This window comes from Hylaeus anthracinus, unplaced genomic scaffold, assembly GCF_026225885.1.
Source record: "Hylaeus anthracinus isolate JK02 unplaced genomic scaffold, UHH_iyHylAnth1.0_haploid 11994, whole genome shotgun sequence".
NCBI classification, from domain to species: domain Eukaryota; kingdom Metazoa; phylum Arthropoda; class Insecta; order Hymenoptera; family Colletidae; genus Hylaeus; species Hylaeus anthracinus.
This window is the reverse complement of record NW_026534341.1, coordinates 7451117-7476157: the sequence shown is the minus strand read 5'-3', so window position 1 is coordinate 7476157 and position 25041 is coordinate 7451117. Positions and strand designations below refer to the sequence as shown.

Here is a 25041-nt window from a genome sequence, read left to right as displayed (position 1 = left end):
TTCTTATTCCTTAGCGGTACAGCTCCTTTTATTTGAGCACGCGATGTCGATGTACCTTGCGTTTCCAGGTTACTTGGTCATCCCGAGCGTACGATGTTTACCTGAAATCATTTCGAAACTGAGGTTAGAGGTGCAGGAGCGCCGTGCATCCGGTGTCTGATTAAACGAACGCGTGAAACGCTATGTAAACTGATTCCCTTGAAAGAATTTGCCATGGATGCTAGATCGAAGTCTGAGATTGTAACCTACACCAGCCTGTTGGCGGTAGCTTGTTCTTGTGCTGCGAACAGGGAGGAAGTTAAATGTTCTATGTTGGTGAAAGATGGGTACCTAGGTAATCTTCTTAAGTCTGTGTACAAATATTTTCTATTTAAGCGTAAGCAACAGAAGAGATCATCCGAAAGGACAAATTGTCAGAGTGGAGGTGGTGTTTAGTTGTTCTTTATGTTTCAAAGAATAGGACCTTTGCAATCTGTCAAAATATTTGTCGGAATCACTCGGTTTGGAGACTTTAAACTGATAGGACACCGATAGCCTTCCAGGATTCTCCGAACTATGCACCGGAGCTGTTAATCCCCTTTAAATCCTCGCCACCCGTTTGCTAATCGGGATTAACCCGAAATAAGGCGGGTTGTGTTTCGGACCGCGCGTCAAACCTGAAGTTGTGTTTATGCCCAGGCATCCTGATAACTTTGTTCATACAACTAACTTTAATTAAATGAAACTATATTTCCTTTTTTAACATTGGAAATGTAACTGATGTACCGATTTATTTTTTAAGCGAGAACATTTCACGAAGTTCTTCTAGTCCAAGTATTTAAACGACAATATAAATCTTTAATTAAGTGAAAGTTCGTTTTTTAACATTGAGAATGTAAATGATATAATAACATTTCACGAAGTATTTCTAGTCCAAGTACTTAAGTGTCAGTGTATTTGTTGCTCGGGGGAGAAATAAATTGAGCGATACGAGTCGGAGATTACTCTTTAACAAGCTGTCCAAAATTTGTCGGAAACCTTAATCCTTGGGAAGCCGTCTGTAACGATGACATTCGAAACGAATCCTGGCGCGCACTTATTCACGGTCAGGTTGACGTTGATTTGTTCCCTCGAGAAGCCAATAATCTCCCCGCGGGGATCAATAAGCCGACACGGATTGAAAATATGAATTTTAAAGAGTTCCCATGCAACTGAAACTGAATCGAAGAACATGGATTTTAAATTCCACGGTACAAATTCACAAATTAATTTTATATGAAATTATATCTTCCATTATGTTTAATTGGAATATTATTAAATGTTCTAAATGTTAGAACGAGCATTTTATATTTGATTCGATGAATCGTCAAATATATCGTTTAATCAAATATTGGAAATGTATAAAATTTAAGTGTATCTGTAATTTCACAATTCTCAAGGTACTTTCCTCGAATTTTCTAAAAAAAAAAAAAAAAAAAAAATATATAAGAAACATCCCCACCTTGAATAATGGCCACGCAGAGGGCGTATTCGTCCTAGAAGTCCATGTAATCCGATAGGTGGAGCGTGGTTGGTGGTTTGCTGGAAGTTTCGGAGGGTTTCCTTCTATCGACCCGGTTTCACCCCCTGATTCGCCATTACTTGCTACGCGCGTCTGCACTCCGATGCCGGCGACGCTATTATCGTCATCCCCCTGTTCAAATAATTTTCGGTATCAGAACTGTTGCTCCGAGACCGTTGAAACTTTTCTGGCCTCGCTGCCGGACCGCTTGGCGCGACTTCGACTAATGGAACTCGCGCAAAAGGTGATATAATGCTTCGTATAATACTGCCTGGAAACGGCAAGGGACTGATAAGGAAAATGTAACTAGGCAAATTATTGTTTGGCGAGAGTATTAAAGAGAACAAATTATTCGAAGTTGAAGTAGATTAATGCACAAAGATATCGAATAGTGTACAAGTTTACGTACCTGAAATACGACTGCTGTTCCAAGTAATTTTTGTATTCTTTACAGCAATATCGGAGTGCTCGCTTTGTACTCGTTCTGTACTCCAAATTAACACCTGAAATAAGAACGTATTAGGACAGTAGTGTATCGTCCTTAAGTGGTGCATTTCGAATAATAAAAACGTTTCGTTTCTTTGCACGTTGAAATTAGCTCGCTTGAAAATACCACGCGGAACATAAATGAAATATAGAGTACCGTGTAAGTGGCGATAAAAGCAGCCGAGTCAGCATCAATCAACCCTTTCACCGTCGAGAGCCCCTCTTCGAACAATCGACATCCACACCCTACACGTCCTGAAAAATAAACCAATCGTGATACAACTTTTACTTGCTCAGCACACTCCTGGGTAACAGTTTTTACTTTCATCCTGCGAGCCTCCAATTTCCTCCTCTTAATGCGACTCCCCTTTCAACGAATCGTGACTCACCGGTACGAAACTGTTTGGAGCAAAGTGGAGGAAATAGGCCGTTCACAGTTTTAAGCAATTTTTTTATGAATTCAGTACTATTGTTAAAACACGTTTAAATAAAATCACTCGCACAATTTGAAACCGTTAAAAATAATAATTCAACCGCGTAGTCACCGTTTCAAAATCCCCGCGCGTCCAACAAACCCCTCTTCTAATTGAAAACCCAACACGGTTCCCAGATGGTAACTGAAAAATACAACCACCACAAACCAAGCTTCCATCGCGAAATCCCCCTTGAATCCCCATTGTAAGAATAAAAATTTGCGAAAAATTTTGCAAACGACTCTGACCAACCAACACGAGCACAATAAAATCACCATAGATTTGAATAAGGTCCACGTCAACCCCGCGGTCCACGCTCGGTTATATCACGTAGGAGAGGAGCAGATAAGGCCTCGGTGTTGGCCGACCTCCGTAACAACACAAAGAGGAACACCGGCTGCTCCGATGGCTGGACGGGACGTCATGGCTGAACCGACGAATAAACCAATAAACGGCGCAACCATCTGCTCGCCAGCCGGCGTACATCTCTTTCTCCGTTCGTCTCTTTCTCCCCTTGGCCGCGGCACTCTGTCCTCTCTATTCTTCTCCCCCTAGTACCGTCTCTGTCCCTCTCGAGCTGTTCCCGTTCCCCGTGCCCGATCCACGGTTCCCCTCGACGCCACCACCATTTTATGCGATCCTGAAATGAAATCCACGCGAGGGCTCAGCATCCGTGGGGAACTGCCGCGGCTTTTATTCCACGACAATGAGCCGGAGCCACCCATACCAGGGTCCTCCAGGCGGAACCGCGATTTTCGGACCAGCGCTCCGAATTTTCAGAGATAACGGTCCCTTCGAACTCCGTGACGCCCTCTGTCAAGGGTTCAGCCCTGGGCTTTTTATTCCTTCGAGGGATGGGAAAGCGTCGGGGGTGGGAAAAGTGAAAGTAGCGTGGTGTGCGGTACGACGCGCCAACCATTGGGGGGATACCAATGTTCTTGTACAGGATGGAGTCGTGTCCTGGGTAGATTGGATCGTGTATGGTTTAATTTCAATTTTTTTCTTGTTCATAGTATTGCGTTGTCCAGAAAGTTTGTGCTAATTTTTGAGAACAATTCAAATGCATATTTATTGAATTACGTAAGTACCATTTTGATCCACAACCTCTCCATCTTTTAACACGTTGACTGCCAGACAAATATTTTTGAAAGTTTCTACTTGAATTGAATATTATTTGTATTCATTTCCTTTGTTGATCTACTTTTAGAATTATTTTTTTTAATTCTTCTTGCACCATCTATCAAAAATCGGCATGGCCTTTTCAGACAAACCAATAGATTTTTTCTAGCATATACTGACGTTTTTCGTATTCTATTACGTGGAGAGTTATCGTAAAATTTACGCGATTATTTATAATGTAATAACTAGTCACACAATTATGTGCTTAATTCGAATATTGCTTTGGAGTAAAGCAAATCAATGAAACATTCGAGATCAAAGATGACGGAGGATTTTCCAGAATTTGGAAGTACGTGGCTCGTAGGACCTACGGATCGAAGGCCAATCGGCCGCCATTATTCTCTCCCTATTAACTCCAAAGGTCCGCGATACCTGCTCCGAAGGCGAACAACGAAAAAGTTGAACAATAGTACAGCGTGCATCCCTGCTATATTGCCGCAATAAAACTAAGTTGCCGGTGCGTCCATAAAACCGGACGCGGAATTCCGAGAAGATTCTCAACGGCCCGTTAACTTTGCATTTTAACGTAGCGTCCGCTCCGAACGTCTCTAATCGCTCCTCTCCGTCGTTGGTCACCGTTTACAGGAAACGATAGACGCATCACAAGTTATTTAGTTAATAACTATTTAAATAGATACCTATCTAAACGATTACTAGAATAAGACTCGCGTTTACATCTAACGAGCATTTAATGAATTCCATTACGTCCACGATCTCTTCGGCAAATAAATTTTATAATTTAATGGAAATACACTTTTGAAGCAATGCATAAGAATAATAATCATAGTAACGCGTTTAACTATATTTTTGTGTCGAGCAACCGAACTTGGAAATTACGGAAAACATCTGCAAAATGTAATTGAGGATTATGACAGTTCCTTGCAATTATGAAGGAACGATAATTAATATTATTTTAAGGACCATTCTGGGTTGGAGTCGCGCGTGGTTTTGCGGCGCTACGTATCGGTGTCAGTGGTGGGAATCCACTTGCGCCCATATGGTGAACTATAAAAGACTAACGAGACCTCGTTGCGTCTCCCATGGTCGAATTGCGCCGCGTGACGTCACTTCTCGCGGAAACGCGTTAATTTAGAACTGCGACGTTTTAATTTTTAGATATCAGACGCCGGGAAGTTGCGTGGAAACACTGAATAAATGTCCCAGGAAAATCCTACGTAACCGTTTTAACCATCGCTGATAGTTGAAACATGCAAATAAACCTTTGTTCAAACGATGATTGGAATAATAACGTAATTGGGTTATTCAACACGTTAGAATATAATCAAAAGCGTGTGTGTGTGTGTGTGTGTGTTTTTTTTTTTTTTTTTAAATAGACATTAATGAACTGTTCTGCCTCTATACAGTTGCCACTGCGTTTGTTCATCAGAGGATTTCGGGTTCGTGAAAAAGAAATTCGTTTCGTTTTCTCCTCTGGATTTCGATTACGATAGGAGATCAACGAGCCGTCACGCGAGGTTTTGCACAAACGGATCGTTAACCGTTTTCACGGGAGGAACGGGAGACCGTAGCTTTTCAGCGAATGTAGCGTGGACGGTTAACTTTCGTTGAATCTGCATCGAGCCCACGCTCATTTCCATTTCATCGGAACAAAAACGAGACTGTGATGAGGCGTTACACCGGGAGGCTGAACTTTACAGCCTCGTGCGTCGGAACTTTACAGCCTGCGTTACATTCGAGCACCGAAACAGTTTTCAATTCGTGTCCCTGGCAGAGACGGGCAATATTTTATTCGAACAATAAAAAGGGAATGAAACTGAATTTATAACAGTAAATTCGTGACATTCACCGAGTTGAACAGGTAAATTTTTACTTGTTCGTTGCGGAGTATTTCTACTACTCCAATTTTTATTTTTATTTAACGAGCATCCGAGAGACTCTTCCCTATTTATATTTTTGTTACATGCTTGTTGTGCTATCGAAATTATGCGATTCATATCAACAATAACATTAATATGCGCTCGTGTTGAGGTGTATTTCGCTTTATCGCAATCTTTCGCACGGGAACTAATTAAACGCGAGGCAGATCGTGAAAGATACGTCGCACGAAATGGAAACCATCGTTTCTGGTTATGATTAATAATAACGATCATGATATACCACCCCCATATCGATTTGAAAGTGAGATAGATATGAGGTCATATATCCTTACTCCAAATATTTAACATATAGAGCACTTAAGATAACTAATTCTTATCGTTCACATTACTAAATTATGTGAATGAAAAAACAGTGATTTAAATTTCATATTATAATTTGCATTTACTATAATTAACCCTTCGTTAGGCATTTTATTTTTACTGCTTCCGTCGGCGACTTGAGTCCATTTCACCAAGACGTATATAATTTTCTACCATCGTATCCACAAGTCCATCGAGATACGGATTTGGATTACGAGAACCAATTTTGCAAAATATCGAAAGCATCCAGAGTGGGAGTAACAATGAACGTATGAATACGAATGGAACTGTTATCTGTCAACACGGTACAAGGGACGAATAAACGCGCTGAAAGATCGTGAGCGATGCTTTTAATGTCGAAAAATCACGGTCTGTGTATTCTTTGACGTGGCGGAGGACAACAACATCGATCACTTGACGCTTTGTCGCGTCATGCCGCTCCTTGTTCATTCAGGTGTCGATGCACCGGCCCTGTCGATATGTTTTAACTAATAACTCGCTTGGGGAACGATTTGCACGGTGTATATTAGCTTTCAGTGTCGATACATTGATCCTGGGATGAAACTGAGACTCAAATCACCGAGAAAAGTAATTAGATGTCAATCGAATTCTCGTCAATTTTCTTTTAGAAAGTTAGGCACGCAATGTGTAATTAAATACGTAAAAGGAGTTTCATTTGCAATGTCATTATATCTGTAACAAGACGAATTGAATTTCATGTGAACTTGAAAAAAGAGTCATTAAGTTGGGATGTGGGCACAAAGGGAATTCTGAGGCAGAATTCTGTCTGAAAATCGAGGATTAATCGAGACGAGTCGAAAATGGCTCATGGGCGGAGGACGCGTTGGCAAGTTTAGGGATCGGAAGGCTAGACGTGGAATGTGGACCGAGTGAGTCCTTGATTGGACTCGTAGCCGGTTTGCCCTCGTGCGCACACGTCCGTTGGATAACGTCGCCTTCCTGGACAGGCCTCGGGACGATTCGTTGAATGGAATCAACGTAGGGCAATAAACTAAATCTAAATCTGATGCGAACGAGTGTGTTGCCTTTTAAATTCTATATTTCTATCGAAGAAATTAAAGAAATTTCCCTTATTAAAGTTTCCAAATAAATGACCTCTGCAGTCCCTTATTCGATCTTTATCTTGGATACAATAAATTGAAAGCGTGACAAGTATTGGCCAACCGAACGGTTTTCGATTCGACCCGCAAAATTGGTCCTGTGGATAACGTTCTATAGCAACGAGAAACGGTCGATCGATCGGTGCAATAATTCTGCGGTCACCTTTTTACCGCTTACGAAACGAACCGAACCGAAACCGAACTGTGCCGCGCCGGTGAAGAGCGTCGAGCAAATCGATCGGCGTCCCGCCAGATTCCGAGATGCTGCCAGAATCTGATTGAATTCGCCAATGTTGGCGCCACTGGGCTACTTCTTCATCCATTCAAAACAGAATTGTAACGACCAGTAGAATCCCAATCGTTATAAAACAAAATGTAATCCACGATTGTGATTACAAGGTATTCAGAGATTGAAATTAATATCGAATGGCAGCCGCTGAAAATAGACTATTGCAAACGCATACTCACTGGGATAAAAAGCGTCCATCGGACTGGAATATTTTGGAAAGATGAAACGTTGCTAAACAATAAAATTCCCACCACCTCTTGGCTCCTTGCATAGGAGACGACAGCAATGGATCCCCGACGAGTCTGCGCTCTGGGGGTTGAAAACACATGCATTAATATCGACGCACATACCGTAACCCCAAAGGGGATCATTATTTCAACGACTTACAAAGTGCAACTTACGTGGTGAGTCCAAAGAATTCTGAAGGAAATCGTAGCTGCACTCGATGCTTTTCGAACTAGGGGTTCGAAGGACCTAAATCCTTGACGACAATTTGCAGGTTCCTCGTCCTCAATTCTCACTTTTTATTTTCACTTCGTACCAGACGTTACGAAAAACTGTTCTACCGAGCAAAAACGCTTCTTTCTTGACATCCATTTTGCGTCTGAATAACCACACAAGTATGGTAGACACCCCATTGTCACACGCTGTCATACTTTGCTACACCCTTGGAATCTCGATAGTTTATCACTGAGTATGGTTTCTTGATTATTATCGAGGTAGGAGTCACAAATCACAGATTTCCAGTGCTCTTGGGTTCGATAACAACGTATGAAGGAGAGATCAACGCGACGCGACGTTTGCCGAGGTTCACCGTGTCACGCACAAGCGCCATGAGACGAGGGATCTCCGAGGCTGCGCGATGGGAGAGGAGAGCACGGCCGAATCGACGCTGGGCGTCGCCATCGCGGGGTTGAAACGGCTGGAATCGAGTGGGGTGGCGATACTTTGGGGGCTGTGGAGGGGGCAGGTAGACGCTGAAACCGGAGCAGGCTGTGGCGTCCGATCGGCTCCACGGAGACCTGCAGACTGTTCGGAGGCCCGACCGCGTCCCTTCTCGGGCCAGGAACAGTCATTATCATAAATTGTCTTCGGTGACAGTTATTTCCACCACTCTTCGACCAACTCTACCGAAATAATATTAGTCTGCCGCGAAAGTTCTGTCCCGCACAGTGGGCACACAGAGATATTCAATTTTTAACTGCTTCTTGTGTTCATTCATACGTTGATCCGAGCGTTATCTAACTCAGGCCTAACCATAAAATCGATTTGTTGCATTTTGTTCTGCCATATTGAATCCGCCACTTTCGATTTTTAAATTTCCAGTTCAGACTTGGAACCAACGACCCCAAAAACTCCTATGTACTACATTTCATACAAATCGAATTACTTTTTGCATTATGGTCCGCCATTTTGAATTTCTAAATACTGCGTTCAGATTTGGAATCAGTGACCTCAAAAACCTTTATATACCAAGTTTCATCAAAACCATTCGAAATGTTTCTGATAAGGCAATTTTTAGATACCTACGCGATAAATTTCTGCCATTTGCTCTAAAACTGTCCTAACGTTCTTGCTCCAAAATGTCCGCCCGGAAAGGATTAACCTGGATGCATACTCAATTAATGCGTTACCTTTCTAAGCGCATGCACGATAGTCCTTCCATTTGGGTGGTTTATTCTCCCCAATTATGCAGATTTGATCTGAATCTAAGCCAGTTCAAATCTAACCCAGATAATCGGCGCCAGTCTTCCAACAGTCTGTGCCTCGGACAGAATTTCTAGCATGAATTTTTTAGAGGCAGTAGGATTGCTATTTTTAGTCCGACAAGGAATGGATGGACGGAACTTAAACAGTAATTTAATGCATTGACTGGTCGCGCGAGATTTCAACTGGTCTCGTTATGGTCTGCCTCTTATCGATGATGCGTTAGAAACGTTGATGAACGGCGGATGTCTAGGTACAACTGTGACTGGAGTCTCTTTGCTCTGTTTTTGAAATCACTTTTCAACTCGATACTAGAAAGCGATACCGTGATTTGAACGGCGTATTTAATGCAAAGGAAACTAGGTTCTCGTAGAGCGTTAGTAACAATAAGATAAACGCGGTAAGTGGTCGTGCTGGAACTGAAAATTGCACCCGATCAAGTTTTATTGCGAGGTCATCCGCGTCTTGATCAATGCCAGCGCAAAGATTGCGGCACCCCAGGCCTATTTATATTCCGCATTCCTTATGGCAGTATCTCGTTTGTGATATTGACCATGACCTTGAGCCTGTCGACGTATTCGGATAGACAGCCTCCGAAGACTGCCTAGTCACGAGCCGTAGTCATTGATCACGGTCGCGAGATGTTCCGTTGCGATAACCAACCTGGGTTATCTGCCAGCCTGTTCGACCACTGTCGATTCGAGCCTTTCGCTTGCTTATGCTATTCTATATTACAAATTACAACGGTAACTAGCATGTGTTTCTTTTCTATAAGGACAACAACGTTTACAAATGTGAAGACTTCAACGATTATCAGTGAAAGTTATCATTTCGGCTGTAGGTAAATAGTACTGATAGATAATAGTTCATGTATCGATTGTTAGTACAAGAGAAATCTTCATAGGCGACTCGAACGGTTAGTACAGAAGAAATCTTTATTGTCGATTGGTACTATAGAAGATATCTTCATTTTCGACTGTTGGAGCAACAGAAATCTTTATTGTCGACTGTGTTCAAGAAGACACCTAACGAACAGAGGTACCACTTTTAGCGTACAGCTGTGTTAGTGGATAGTTCTTACTATCGAATGGTTTTTGAGACTGATAGGTTTGTAGACAAGTTCTCTACGGTTCCTACTATTTATGGATTCCGTGGTTGGGGTGAATATGGTTCCATCATTCGCCGTGTTACGCTCAGAGTGCGCTGCAGAGTTTCTTTGCACTGTTGGTATTTCAGATCGTACGACAAGACCTCCAATTTGGTCTATCCTCTTCGGTGAATATATCAAAAATATTATCTACGTTTCGTTCGTTAAAAATTCGAATACTTGACACCAGATGGACAATTCGAGAAGAAGAGGACGAACCAATTATAGACCACGCCCAATAACCTCAATTACTCGTTCCCAATTCTTTATTCGTATTAGCGTTATAAATAGATGAAAAAATAATAATTTCAAAGTCTTATGGCATCTTTTCCTGTAACGAAAAGGTCAGTATTGTATTTTATATCATGTTTTTACATAATAATTTTGGGCATGCGTGTAATACTTCTACGCCAATGTGGCAAGTCCAGGTGATCGTAGGTCACGCGTGGCCGACTCCACCCTTCGAGTGGTAGGCTTAACCAGAAAGGCCCTCCTCTCGTCACCATCAACCCCTACTTCCTCTTGACATAATTTGATTCATGATGGCTGTACGACGACCAAGACGCCATCTTGTAGCAAGCCACAGAAATCGTTGAAAGACTCTATCGCTTGGTACTGTAGAACTTAAACAAAATTAGATCTATTATCGGCCTAGCGAGCTGTTCTTGCAGAACCTGTTCCCCTCGATTCCTAGATGGCAGAATTTCTCCTTCCGCGGAGACCAACTTTTTGCTATTGCAAAGGAAAGACAATCTTTCCATGAATACAGTAGAGATGAACACTGCGCCTCTATGTGCTCCAAATTATATGTTTTACCTCTCAAATATACAATTATCATTTCCGATTTATTATATATTACATTTTTAGGCATGATAGGAATAATCCATTTTTTATTTCGATAAATTAATATATTCAGGTTATCGCTTCCGATTCTACTATACTGTCAATTTCGTAACATGGGTGCCACGAGTTAGACTACTTCATCCCAACTACTTTGCCATACATATTTTTAAAGTTTCATGGAGCGATGTTGGTATCGTACATCTCACGGTTACGCAATCTCATAACGACGCTCGTCGACCTAAACACGCGCACGTGTCACATCACGTTTTCAGTCATCCTGACACCCACGGGTTGCGCCGGCTGAAGTCTTACCTTCGCGCTCCCATGAGGCCAGTATTCTAGAACATGTAACTGACACTGGTCAGAAGAGAAGCACAGTCTCTTCCTCATTGAAACTGACGCTGACTGAATTCGCACAACACGTGAAACGTTCGTGTTCCTCGAGCTCTCTGTACAATTCAACCGTGGAAACATTTTTATACGAAAAATGGAACCTCGGTGTCGCACGCAAAACGAACGAATAACTTGGTGAATTCTAATATCTGCGGGTCGGTAGTTGAAACGTTACGAACATAAATTTATTGCGAAAATTCCCCGATTTTGTTCAAACCCCATCTTGACATAGTTCCTCTGGAGACGGTCGCATGCAAACTGAAAGCCAACGAGCCTAAAAAATGAAAATCGGTCATTCGAGAGACGTGTTCTCCCACAGTTTCTCAACGGAACGAGGCGTTTCGATTCGTTGCCAAGATTCCGGCGTCTCTGGAAGTCGGTGACAAGAAACGCCACGGACAAGGTGACAGGTTTCGTCGAGACGCGACAGCCAGAGGAACCCAGACCACGACAATGGGAACCGGCGTTGACACTTCGATAGCTCGTGAATCAATATAGCGGGGGTTTCTTAGAAAAATGACGATAGAATGGACGCAGTTGTTTGCGGCTCGGCCGCCCCCGCGTCCCACCGCCCTTCGCGTTCCGAAGCTGCTGCCAAATCTCAGCCCGTCACCGGCTCGCGTGATTGATATCTACTTCGCTTCCTCCTTCCTTTTATCCACACCATTCCCACCGCGGATGAGAGAAAACTGCACCGTTCGCGCTTTTGTTTCAAGGCAGCCTGTCTCGCACCAGCTGAGGATCCTTTGGACTTCGGGGAGGAAACCTCTTTCTTTGCTAGAAGAATCCTTTGGGTCATATTTGGTGTTATTATAGATTGTTACATTTTTAAAAAGAGTCACTTTTATAGATTAGGCATAACCCGGACCCTTCTCTAGTGAAACTTGGGAGTTGGGATTTGGACTACAAGGAAGTTTGAAGATTCATGTAAATTCCAACACTTAAGTCTAATACTGTTTTCGAAACAGTATTTGATCCAGTTACTGACAATTACGATACTCATCGCGTAACGGCGAGACCTTCAGCTAGTCGTTGCAAGCAAAAAGCATCGACCACACAGCGCCGAGCTGGAACTCACCACCACACTCGCAACCCTCTAGCAACAGCATCGCCGTCGACGGGCGATGGAGTACGAACCGAGTTCTGCGGCCGTCACGTCGGAGTGACGAGTGCCCCCCTCGTCCCCCGACGCCCACGCAGCCCATCCGGTGGGCCAACAACCCAACGTCACCCAGCGCCACCTACAACCACCCACCAGAGGGCCCTCCAGGTTCTCCGGAACCGCGGTGCGCGCCCCCCTTTCGCTCTTTGCTTCTCTTCTCTTCTCCGCGTCTCCTCTTCGTTCCTTCAGCCACGGCCGACTAGTAGTCGAGGAATTCGAGTTGCTATAAATCTCCCTTGACGGGCGCGATGCCAGGACGTCGGCGGGGAGGAGGAGGAGACGTGGGTTGCGGAGGGCTACGAGCAACGAGTAACGGGCGGGGTGGCAGCCCAGGATGCTGGGATGGGGAGGTGAAAAGGAAGGGAACGCGCTTCAGCCACACCAGGAATTGTAATAGTTTTGCTCGCAGGGTTAACGCAGTCTGCGGGAGAACCACCCCGCGAGAATAGAAAGAACTCGAAGGCTGATCCAAACCCCCGCTTTTCCAACCCCCGGTCTGTCGCGAGAATCGTCAGCCTTTGTCGACAGCTGTCGACCTGGCTACACGGTTGGACCCTCCCACGCAACCACGATTTTTCTGCGAGAATCCTCGAACGAATCTTCCAGGTCTAATTGATCCGGAGCGTTTTGCTATTCACGATTTACTGTACATTCGTACCGTGTATCGAATCAAGGACGAAAACATTTCCAAGATCTGGTTACCGAGAGCTACGAGAGTTGGACGAGAGCTTTTTGCGAGTGCTACTCGGCGAGAAAGATGTGTTTTAAGTGGTTTCTTCGAGAACTTCGAACAACTCTTTGCAAACGCAACGGAGAACTGGTTCGCTCTGGCTGCTCCATTAACAGTGAATCCTATTTGCACATGACCTTTTAGAACCGTTGGGCCGTGTCTTAAGCGGCTCCTTTTTAATACGGATTGAACTCTAATTATTCCTTAAGCGTCGCGACCGGATAACACCCTGCCGAACCTTTTTAAGTCCTTCCAGTGAAAATGTGTGGATTTCACAATCTTGTAGGCGATCCGATCACACCTACCAACTTATTCCAAATGCACTTTAGAAACGTATCGAAGCTTCGCGGATAGTTATTGCTCGACGAAGGTTAACTACCGTTCGTAATGATCCGCTGTTGGGGGTGAAAAGCGAGGAGATTACAAATGGACGAGACTGAAAGTAGACATCCTTCGAGGGGAGAGTGTCTAGAAGTTTCCAGGTGTCGACCGCGTCGTCGTTGCACGTCAGCCAACGGGGCAGGTCGCGAGTTCATCAAGTAAGTTGAATTGAAGAAGAACTTGTTTCCTTAGCCCGCGATTCAAGATCCAGATAAGGCGGCCCTGATTCGACTACCGTGCAGCGACTATCTCCTAATGACCCGCGCCGGTGAATTGCGGGCACCTTTAATTTACCGATGTTACGTCGATAAAGCTGCCATTTACCGATGGAGATTTAAATTCTCGCTGAGTCTAATTCTTCCCTCTCCGCGGTCTGGCACCGGTGAATGGAGTCGGGGAATTGGTGGAAAGTTTAGGGGTATGCGAATCTATGCCTCCATTCGTTGACTCGTATCTTGCATTTCCTGGGTCGATCGTTGGATTTTTGGGGATCTTAGCCGGAGTATAATAAAGTAGACATCGATGTGCTTTGCTTTGCTTTATTTTGCTGCGGAAACGGGTGCTGCCATTGTTTCGCCATTAGGCCAGTAAATATGCGAAAGGGTTTCTAAGAAGCTTCCCAATCGGTGCTTCTGATTTATGGCCGGAACCCTTTTGCTCAAAATTTGCGACAAGGCCATGCAAATGCATCCGGAGCAATAACCGTACAAAGGAGGATGTCCTTTGCAATTGCCTCGCGTGCCTCGACCCTTTGGAAGGCTGACAGTTCCTCATCCGATGGAAATCGGCTCGACTCGTTGAAAGCACCCCTAATAGATCCAAGGTTCCAGCAAAAATTGAAAGCATCTAGAGGCTTTGAACATTTTTCAATATATTCAATATATTCCTATGCAAAATTAAAAGTAGACTAAAAATTAAATTCAGAGATTAACAATATTCAACCCTTCTTCAACGTTTACGCCCCTAATAAAAAGTGTTTACGCTTTAATTGGTCCATATAAGCAAAAATCAGTTGGAGAGTGATCAGATCGATAGATCGAAACGGGAATGTGGCGAAACGCTGTAAATCGGATCCGCAGCGGGACCGTTATGCGAGCCGATGCCACGGAACGGTACTTTTCTCCAAAACAGAGTGTCGGGGTTGTACGACCGCGCTTCGAGAGCATAAATCAATTAAATTATAAATTACTATACAGAAGTTGAGCAAAACGACCACCTGTTGAGGACAGGACGAGGAAGGTAGGACGAATGGGAAGGGTGCGGGGTGAGGGTAGCTATCTCGTAAATTCTCTGCTCCTACCTCGCTGTATCCACGTGTAGAAGTGTTTACTCCTTACTTCCTCTCTTCTTTCATCGTGATCTCCTAGAAAGTTATTTACGAGCCCTCGATTGTTGCCCCTCGTGTTACGAGCAGGATGTTAATTAGGCTGCTGCGTTCAACCCTTGATTTTACTCGGACACATCGAGTCCTGGCGCGACGAACCATTTTTTCCTTTTGTTACCTGGCGATAAAATCTGGTAGTGTGTTACTTTCCCTGTCATCAAGAAGAACGGTAATGATTCGAAAGGTATAGACTCGCCAACGACGACATTCCTCTCGAAAATTCTATATTCCAAAAATATCGCAAGAGGCAAATCCTCCTCTCAGCAATTCGCAATTTTCGAGGGGATCGTTTATGTTTAAGCTTTGACGCGGATTTTGTAGATAAGCGTATAATTGGGAATGCGAAGAAAGTAGTAGGTAGGGACATTGAGAGCTGCCAGGGATGATTAATTCTCGCCTGGAAAGCGCCCAGACCCTTTGGAACTCGGTTGTAGCCCCTCTTCCACCCTGTCTTCTCCACCCCCGTTCCGTCGTTCGACCCACCCCTCTGGCAGCCCCGTTCCACTCAACCCTCTGAGCCGCTCTTACCACCGACAGACTTTCTCGTTTCGTTTGTTCTCCGGCCGTGTCATTCGTTATTACATCGTAGAAACTCGCGGATATTTGGAATTCCGAGTGACGTCTAAAGGCCGCCGTTGCTTTAACCGGTAACCCGACTTCTTACCGCCGCGGTCTCTTTGTCTGCTCCCACTTTTTCCCTCTATCGCCGTTATTGTCGCTCGTACTACCATTTCTTGCGGATATCTTGCACCGACTTGCCATTTTGGGGCACGAGTGGGAGAGGCTGAATGTTTAATTTCTACATACATGAATAGTAGAACAAAACTAGCCCGTTGTCATACACCACTGAAAGATTTATAACTAAGGGAGTCGCGGAACAATTTATTTTCAGTTTTGTAATTTTATTCGACGAGTATCGATAACTTAGATGAGGTGAGTGACTTCTTAACCATTCCAAACGCTTCCGACACTTATAACGCGTTTCGGAATATCAAATCAGCGGCAGAGCGCGTCGAAATCGCCGCTGAGGTCCCCCGGCGAGGGGTACGAAGCGGATCCGCGTCGCGGAGGCCTGCCATCCGTCTCTGGGCAGAACGGATCGCGACGGTCAGGCGTTCCGGTTTTCCCAAGCGGCGTTGAATTTTTCCCCAGGTCCGGTGCGTCGACGAGACCGCACGAATCCAGGAACAAGACGGGGCAGGTTTCTCTCGGTGGTTTGCGAGCAGAAGCGGGTCCGCGCGTCTCGCGGGGAGTGCTCGCGATATCGCTGCTATTTGCATAAGGCTATCGTCTTTCCTTTGTTGCGAGCTCGCCTCCCACGTACGTGGCGAGGCTGTCACTCAGCTCTCGGGGCCTCTCTCCTCGGCCTTCACTCACATCAGCCGCGGATCAGGGGCTCCTCTCTATCTTACCTCGCCGTTTCTCTTCCTCCTCACCGTACCCTCTCTGTTCCGCCCGACGGCCCTCCTCGTCCCTTCGATTTCAAACCTCCCTACAGAACAGACCGTACACCCTGTCTTCGCTACCTTGCCTGCATTCCTGCATACAATTACACGGGGCTGCGCTTATGCATTTCGTGCGTAACGCTGCCTGACTTTCGACGCGAAACCTGGAGAATTCCGGCCCGCTCGATCCCGAGTCCAACGCTTTTTCGAAAGTTTCGCCTGAAAAGATCGAGGCTCTATGTTCCTCAGCTCTCCGCGATCCTACCACGTCTGGAATGTTTCGTGCTCCGATCAATTTGCTCGCAATCAAAGAGATGCACCGAATATTCAACGTTTCCGATGAAAGCAACCAGTGGTCAAGACGTCGTCGCGTATGTCGATGGCTATCGCGGTTCCTCGCCAAATTGGGTAACTCGGTCAAACGTTGCAGCCCCCGTGGACATTTGCATAGAAATTGAAGTCGCGCGAAGAGCATCGATCGCGGCTGCGAAATATGGTAATCTCGCGCTATGCCGCCGCTGCCATCGATGACTTTGGGAAACGTGCTCGGCAAATTGAATTACACTCGGCAGGAGGACGTCACGGAGCTTCGTTCATTTTCGAGCCACAGTCGTTGGAGCTTGCATCTTAAAGGCGCCGCGTTACGCTCTTTGCCGCACGGAGGAACATTCCTTCGCACCTTCGGAACGTGCAGGGTGCCTGGAGAAACCGACAATTGGTTTTAGGGTGTTCGAAAATCAATTTTCTTAAACGTTCCCAAGCTATAGACAGTCCTCTGGCAAACCACGGCTCGACGAAATCAATCACCATCCTGCGAATCGATAGCGATCCTTGATGCCGAGGCGGACGACTATCGGCGTTAAGGAAAGATAGAGGATACGTTTTAGGGGTTTTGAAAATCGATTTTCTTAAATATTCCCAAGCTATAGACAGTCCTCTAGCAAACCGCGGCTCGACGGAATCAATCACCATCCTGCGTATCGATAGCGATTGACGCCGAGGCGGAAGGCACTCGACGGTAAGGAACGATAGAAAGTACGTTTTCGCCGTCGAATTTTTTCGCGAGCGCGCGTATGATCGGAGGCCACGATACCCGGGCGTCAAGACAAGAATCTTGACGTTATGGTCCGACAGCCGATCAAAACGTTTGGCCGAACCGCGGCGCGCAAAACGCGCAAAACAAGATTGGTCTGGAGGAGGGAGCGGGTGTTCCCCGTAGCGCGCGATACTCCACGGGCGAAGCTGTTTCGTCTTTCGTGGTCACGGATGCCGGGTGTCCGTCCGTTCGTCGGTGGCTGGTCGCCTGGCCTGGCCGGGGATGGAATGGAATGGACTCGGCGGAATGGGACGAGGACGGAGGCCGCATTAATAAAACATTAAGGTTTTGTAGACGATGTATCGATGTAGTGTTTATATTATCTTCTTTGATGTCGACATGTGAATTGGACAGATTTGTTATTCAGACTCCGTACATAAAAGTGGTGAAGTCTTGCTCCGCTCCGTTTGTGGACAGGGGCGACTCGGCTCGGGCTCGCCACGACCACGACGAACGGTCCACGACGACTCGCCACGGACGGGCAAACGGTACGAACAAACGCAACGCGGACGGACAGACGGACGGATGGACGGCCTGCTTCCAAGTCTCTTCTGGTTCCTGGCGTCGCCTGTCACTCAACCGATCGACCGCTGAAGGAAGGGAGAAAGAGCCAGCGGGGAACGGAGCGGCCTCCTTCGCGAGCTTTCTGCCGTTCGCCGCGGAAAAACTGACACACCGCCGGCCGCGTTAGAAGTTTGCCAAACGCGGCGTCCTATCGTTAATGGCTTTCCAGAGACACCGGTCAGCTTTCTGGAAAGGGTCAGTTTTTCCACCTGAAACGGGAAACGCGATTCGAGCGTTACCTTTGGCTGGACGGTTCGCTCGGCATGACGTCTTGCGCAACGTAAGCGGCGTTAGGCGGGACCTTTCAAAGATCGAGAAAGGATTGCCTTGTTTACTGTAACGAGCAATGTTTATGGGAATCTATGGAGAAGAATATTCCAGCGTCGTGGGTGTACTGGTTGGATTCATTCTGTAGACATTTCGCGAGGATAAATGTAAAGGCCAGGGAAAACCAAACACCGGTTTGTGGCAATAATTCTTACCGATTTTTCTTGTTCACTGCCTTAGTTTTCAAACGTGAGAAAAATAAGACAATCACGGGACAAAACCAACGCATCCCGATCAGGCAACGTCATAAAGACACACCTCGACAACAGCCAGGACAATAAAACTTTTTCGGACTCATGGAGTTTAGCGGACACGGTCAGTCCTAGCCTCGACACCTAAGCGAAGTAGTCAACTGCGATTTTTGTACGTCTCATCACCTTCGCTCAACCTGACTACAATTCGTAGACTTGAGTCACGTGTCATAAATGAAAACTATCGATTCGTGATTTCAGAGTTAGAGCAGAGTAGGGTATGTCCTAGCTTGATACGATATTTAATTCGAAACCCCAGGATCGTTGTCCTGTCTGTTTCAAATAAACACCAAGCATTCCCCCAGCTTCAGCTCTCCACGTGCGACGACTGCGTCTCCACTTTATTCTCGAGGAACGCGCGCGGTATCGATACTCGTCCCTCGATGTCGAGAGCTCTCCCGCCGTGTCCCCTCCTCTGAACTCGGCACCGTGATCCCGAACCTTGACTCTTCATTAATCACTCTGCGGTATCAATGACTGACTGAGTGACTGACGCCAGCCGAGAGGTATTATATACCTAAGACGATCGCGCGAAACTGCTCGCTAGTTAGCTCGAGTTTTCCTGTCGAAGGTTTCGCTAGTTCTCGAGAACGCTGACGAAAATTCTCTTTAATAGGAAAAGCACGTATCCTTAGTTGAAAGAATCGATAATTTACCCCTCAGGGGCTGTAGCTACGTCTGATTGTACCTACAGTACGGGCTTAGCGATCCCGAGGTACCCGAGCTATAGGGGACCATTATAAAATAAAGAGACAGCTCAAACAATTGATAATTCGCCCCAATAGACATGCAAAAGAATGTAATTCAAGAAGCTAAGCATTGCTGTAAAACAATGCAAGGCGATTCGTAGCAAGCAAAGACCAATAGGTGCAAAACAGATTACATACCCTTATAAAATAAAGAAACAAAGACAAACAGTCGATAATTCGACGGCGCCGGGAGTTGGTTCACCGTTCGTTCCGTGCAGTATATCGTTACAATCTGGAGAACGAAAGTCACGGTCGTCGAGGCGCAACTCCAGCTAGAGAGAGTCGGAGACGACCGATCGAATCTGCACGGTCATCGTCGGTAGCATGGCGAACCTCTGGGAAGTGCAGCGATGGAGCGAGAGGGACATGCTCGCGGGGATCGTGACTTGCGAGAGGGCCTTGTCTTCTCTTGTCTCCTTGTTACACGACTCCTGTCGGTTTCGGTAGTTTTCGAGGGTGTGAGGCTCCTTTATCACGCACGACCCCCCGCTGTTGTCACGCGATCTTATCGACCCTGCTCGAGCGGATCCTCGTCGATTCGATAAGGTTCGTTATTTTTCACTCTCCAAGTTCATTTACCGAAACGTTCAAGAAATCACCCGCAACAAAGCCGTGAACGCGATAATTCTCAACGAGTGTTCGATGCCTAGAAACACGAGTCGTTCTAATCTAATTAAGAGGGGGCAATTATTCCGCGCTGGTTGCAGCTCGTTATCTAGGCGATGTCCGTCTGAGAAACTATTATTCCCCTACGCGGTAAAATCTATAATCAAACTTGCACTATTATCGATAATTATGGATAGTGCTCGACCGATTGAAATTAAGACTCGACAGCGTGGAACGTGGCCAATTAAAGAACGATCAAACCGAGCTGAGAAGAAACCGCGCGCGACTGATAACCTCTAGCCGGGCATCGCTCGATCTTTCGACTCCGGGTGTTATCACGCCGGCCTGGAATTTCAACACCGGGAGTCCAACCGTAAATATAACAATTATCGATTTACGAGCCGGCGGCAATTAACACGATTTTTATGCGTCGCTACTCGCCGCCTCGTTGTGTTATTCCGTCGATTAACGAGCAATTCATAAACCGTTATCGTCGAAGGAAAGACGGTTGCTCTATCGCCGCTGGTATCTCGTAATATGCGCAACAATTCGTTGCAATTCGACCGAGTGTTTCTCTTCCACGCGATATTCCGCGAACAAATTATACTGCCTGTCCGAGGAACTCGTTATTCGTGATTATTGCAGGCCAAGTTTCTTTGTAAATAATTATTTCACTGTTCGACCGCGGGGGGGGGAGGGTTAGATGAAATTGTTTTTAACCCTTTCCCCCTGAACCTAGCTCGTAACAAAATGTGCATCGAGGGACACGTTTTCGACAGGAATTCCTCATCGAAGAGAACAGCCGAGTGCAAAGGGTTAACTTTCGATGTGAGAGGTCTCTGTTTCTAAAGACCCAGTTTTTCACTTTGTTTGTACTTACTTCAACGTTACGTCGTTGGAAATTTCTAATTTCAACGATGAACGATTCTTTGGAGGGAGTGTTGCCCAATGGAGTTGCCCCACAGGTGTCGTAAGGAAATGATGCATCAGCCGTATGTTTCTGTACGTCATACCATTTAATAATTACAATTTAAATTATATAATTATACGACCTTACGCGTACGGTGCTCTAGGTTACGTAGATGTAATAAGTAGGTATTTTAGTTAGACTATTACGTATATTACATGGAATGAAGTAACATTTGAGTCTGACGCTACACGAACGTAATACTTGAGCTTAATTTAAAGTGGAGAACGCATCCTTCGCACCTGACGAGTAATATAGCTTCCGTTTACGTTTTAACCCCGTTTATTTCGTCCTCGAACGATGCAGTCGACTCGGTAAACGAAGGAGAAGAACGCGATCTTCCGCGAAAACCCGAAGACCCAAGTTCCTTGACGACGGATTCTTTCCCTTATAGAGCACGAAAAACCGAACTCTGTATTCATAGGTACGGAACGTGTTGTACGACACGCGGCGTGAACAACGAAAAAAAAAAATAATAATAATAATAATAACGAAACAAATAAAATACAATATTAACACTGGACCAAGTCATTAGCAACAGGCTCACTCTCAATAGAATAATAGCGATAATATCAATAATTTCAATAATCATCGTAATAATATTAATAATAATAATTATAATCCTCACTATTGTTTTATTTAAATATCCCTATAGGGTACCAGGCGATAACGAAAGAATTCCCAACGTTGAATTTGCCTTCGACGTGTCGACTAACTCCACCTCCTAATTTACGTCTGGAATATCACATAAAGAAATAATCGCGTACAGCGAGGCCCGTCTCTTCCCTTATCGGCAGTAAAATTGAAAAAAGAATTCGTGTAATCGTTTCGTTCGTTAACGCCTCGTACGATAATAACGTCATTCGATATCGTGTATCATATATTCAATAGCTATGTACAATTCAACATTAGCCTACTCTTGCATCTCTCTTCCCGTCTTGTTCGCTTTCACCTCTTTCTCTCTCCCTTTCTCTCTCTCACACACACACGCTAAATCTCGATAATATACTTTAGATCCCTGTATTCTTCCGAATTTGCTTCGCGTATTGCGCAGTTCACGACACCTTACTAAGCACGGAGCGAACGCTAGCTGCTCTCCTTCAATTAGGTTCTCGTATCGCGCGATATAACCAATTAAACGCGCGCGTGCACACTACCTAAATTCATTTACACACCTGCCGCTTCGTTCGATTAGGTCGCCGAGGGATCCTTCAATTCCCCCTCCCCTTCCTCCTACTCGTGACAGCTGCCCCCTATTTTTTCGCTCGTATCGCGCGTTACGATGCGCAGCCGCGACCAAACTTTCTTCGCAGAGCATCGACGTTCCGCGAGTTTTCTAGGGCTCCCCAAGAGGAAGCCACGCTCTTTTCGAAAAGTTTGGAATACGATAGTAAATATCTTAACCCGTTCCACTCCAGATTTTCAGACTTCGGTGTAGTTCTGTCGAGTCTGACTCGACATAGGACAGCAAAGGGTTAAATTTAAGAAATATTTGCAGATATCGAACTCGAATTTATGTCGATCCGCAACGAAACGCGTTGCTCTAGCGAAGTCGCGTGCGCGATATCCCGAAAACTATCGCTCGTTTCGTTGAGCCGAAGCGTGGGTAGAGTATCGAGAAAATAATAATCAATTCCACTTCGGTCGTCCCCATTTTCCCAATTCCCAGAAGCTGGTTCGACCAAACGAAACGAACGATTTGCATACATGGACTGTTCGGAAACAACGCCGCGGTCGTGTGCCTCGGGGGAACGTGGATTACACGATTATATTTACAGAGAGCCGGCTGATTCCTCAGCTGCCCACCGTTTCCTTCTAAAAACGTCTTCGCAAGAATTCCGTCCATTACACGTATCCGTAACTCGACCCTGTCGCGCGAAGAAGTACAAGAATGAAAAACGCTACATGTCGAGAAGAAAAAATGAAGAAGAGGAACGAAGAGTTGCCGCGTGAAATCGGTATACGTTTCTTCGTCGTAGTGTAACTTTATAGACTCGGGGTAAAGTGACACATATACATTCCCGATTAATTTGGCTTAATGCGTTACGATGCGACGAACGAGCGTTCGCGGCTTGCCGCCATCGTCATCGACCGTTTTCTTACTCTCTAGAAAATACTACGCGCTTCGTCGGCTGTGAGTGGTTTCGGAGTTTCCTACGAGAATTCGCGGGCCTTCGATCCTAACGGACGTTCAAAGATTCAGCAGCCTCTATCGAAAAACGGCAGAGAATAGGTCGAGTATTAATAGGCACCTTACGTACTACGAAGTAGAGACTTTAACGTGCACATAGAAACTACGCTTCCCCGAGGGTGGCTGAGTCGATCGCGAGGTGAAGCCACCCCCGGTGAACACGCTCTGAGAGACAGATCGAACGAGCGAAAGAAGAGGAAGTGGAAGAAGAAACAAGGAATAAGTACATCATCGCATCGTCTGTTCAATTTTTCGTTGGTTTTTCGGGAGTTGGGGATGGTACGTGGGGATGGTATTTTTCTGGGGAGAGGGTGGTGGGGAGTGATTCAGAGATGCGAAACAGTGCGCAGCCAGGCAAGACAATTAATTAATGAGTCGTTCAATTAATTAATCACTTAGACCGCTAATTTCTACGCCTTAAACTACTGATTCGATTTTATCTCACCCGCTGAGGTGGCCTCTCGTCCGCGTTCAACACCGTTATTCGTAATCTAGTCGCGGCGAGAGCCCCTCGGAGCGCGTCCAGTCCATTTAATCGGGCGTACGGCGTGCTTGCAGACAATTTTTGGCTTCCCTTCAACTTCGAGTAGTTCTACAACGTACACGGACCGATGCTGACGGATCACGGAACGTCGCAGCGCTTGGAAACAATGGTCGTTCTATTGAGCCAGTTAAATCTTCGTTAAAAAGTGATTCACTTTCGAGATCGATAACACCGAGGAAAGGACCGCAAGAATCTCCATCATGCTTTCCATCTTAGAAAAACAGGTATTCCAAAAGAAAAGGGTCTGGGTTCGGTGGAAGCAACAAGACTACTCGAAAAATGTCTCAAAACGCGAACGCGTCGTTTCACGGATCTCGGATGGCAAAAAGTTCGAACCCTTTCATCCCGAGCGACGTACTCCTGAACCGGAGGGCAAAAAGAAAAATGAAGGCAAGCAGAGGGACGTACAGATTCCGTTTGACGAGTGACAATCCGTCGAGGCATCGGTGGCCTGTGTCGGAGACCCCGTTGGGTCTCACCACGTGTCCTACTGGAAGTGAAGTGTTTCAGCTCGGCGGGTCACGCGTGACATCGGTGACCCAGCCGCGCCGAAAGCGGAAAAAAGCCTTTTAGAAGTTCTGCTCGCCGTACATCCCGGGGAACCGGACAGCGTGTGCTCCGAGCTCGGCGGGCGAGAACTCGTCCTATGTGGCCAAGTGAGCGAACTGGCCTGGGTGAGGCGCGAACTGGTAAGGGTGGCCGTACGGCGACATGTGATACGGTACAATGTTCATGCTCGCCATCTTGTGCTCCTTTTTCCACTTCATCCGCCGATTCTGGAACCAGATCTTTATCTGACGTTCCGTCAGGCAAAGGGCGTGGGCGATCTCTATGCGACGCCGCCTCGTCAGGTAGCGGTTGAAGTGGAACTCCTTCTCCAGCTCCAGGGTCTGATACCTGGTGTACGATGTCCTCTGTCGCTTCGTCTCGCCGTTCGCGTTCACCGTGCCTGAAAATCGAGGTACTACGTTAGATAACAGAACGTGGACCAGGGCGGTTTTTACAATGAATGCCTCCCATCCAAGGGTTAGGTCTGGGTTAGGTTTTTGTTTTTTTGGTATCTACCAGCAATTCGAGATGGTTTCTTAGCATTCTATTGCCACGAATGTTAATCTTAGATTGACTTTGAAGATGTAGCCCGATTGTCATTTTCTTGACACTTCGAGTTCCAAAGAAATTAAACTAAAGGATGCGCAGGAGCCAGAGCCAAACTCCGAGTTGACTTCAGCTACAGCAGCGAAAAAAGTAGGAATCTGTGGGACAAGGAC

The 25041-nt window shown here is 45.8% G+C and overlaps 1 protein-coding gene across 1 annotated transcript in view; it reads right to left on the bottom strand.

The window, feature by feature from the left end:
- The window catches only part of LOC128888929 (homeotic protein Sex combs reduced), a 252696-nt gene that overhangs the window by 197708 nt on the left and 29947 nt on the right, over positions 1–25041 (bottom strand). Inside the window, exon 2 of the mRNA XM_054146153.1 lies at positions 24445–24722. Within this exon, the coding sequence (XP_054002128.1) occupies positions 24445–24722 (278 nt within the window). The remainder of the gene's footprint in view (positions 1–24444; positions 24723–25041) is intronic.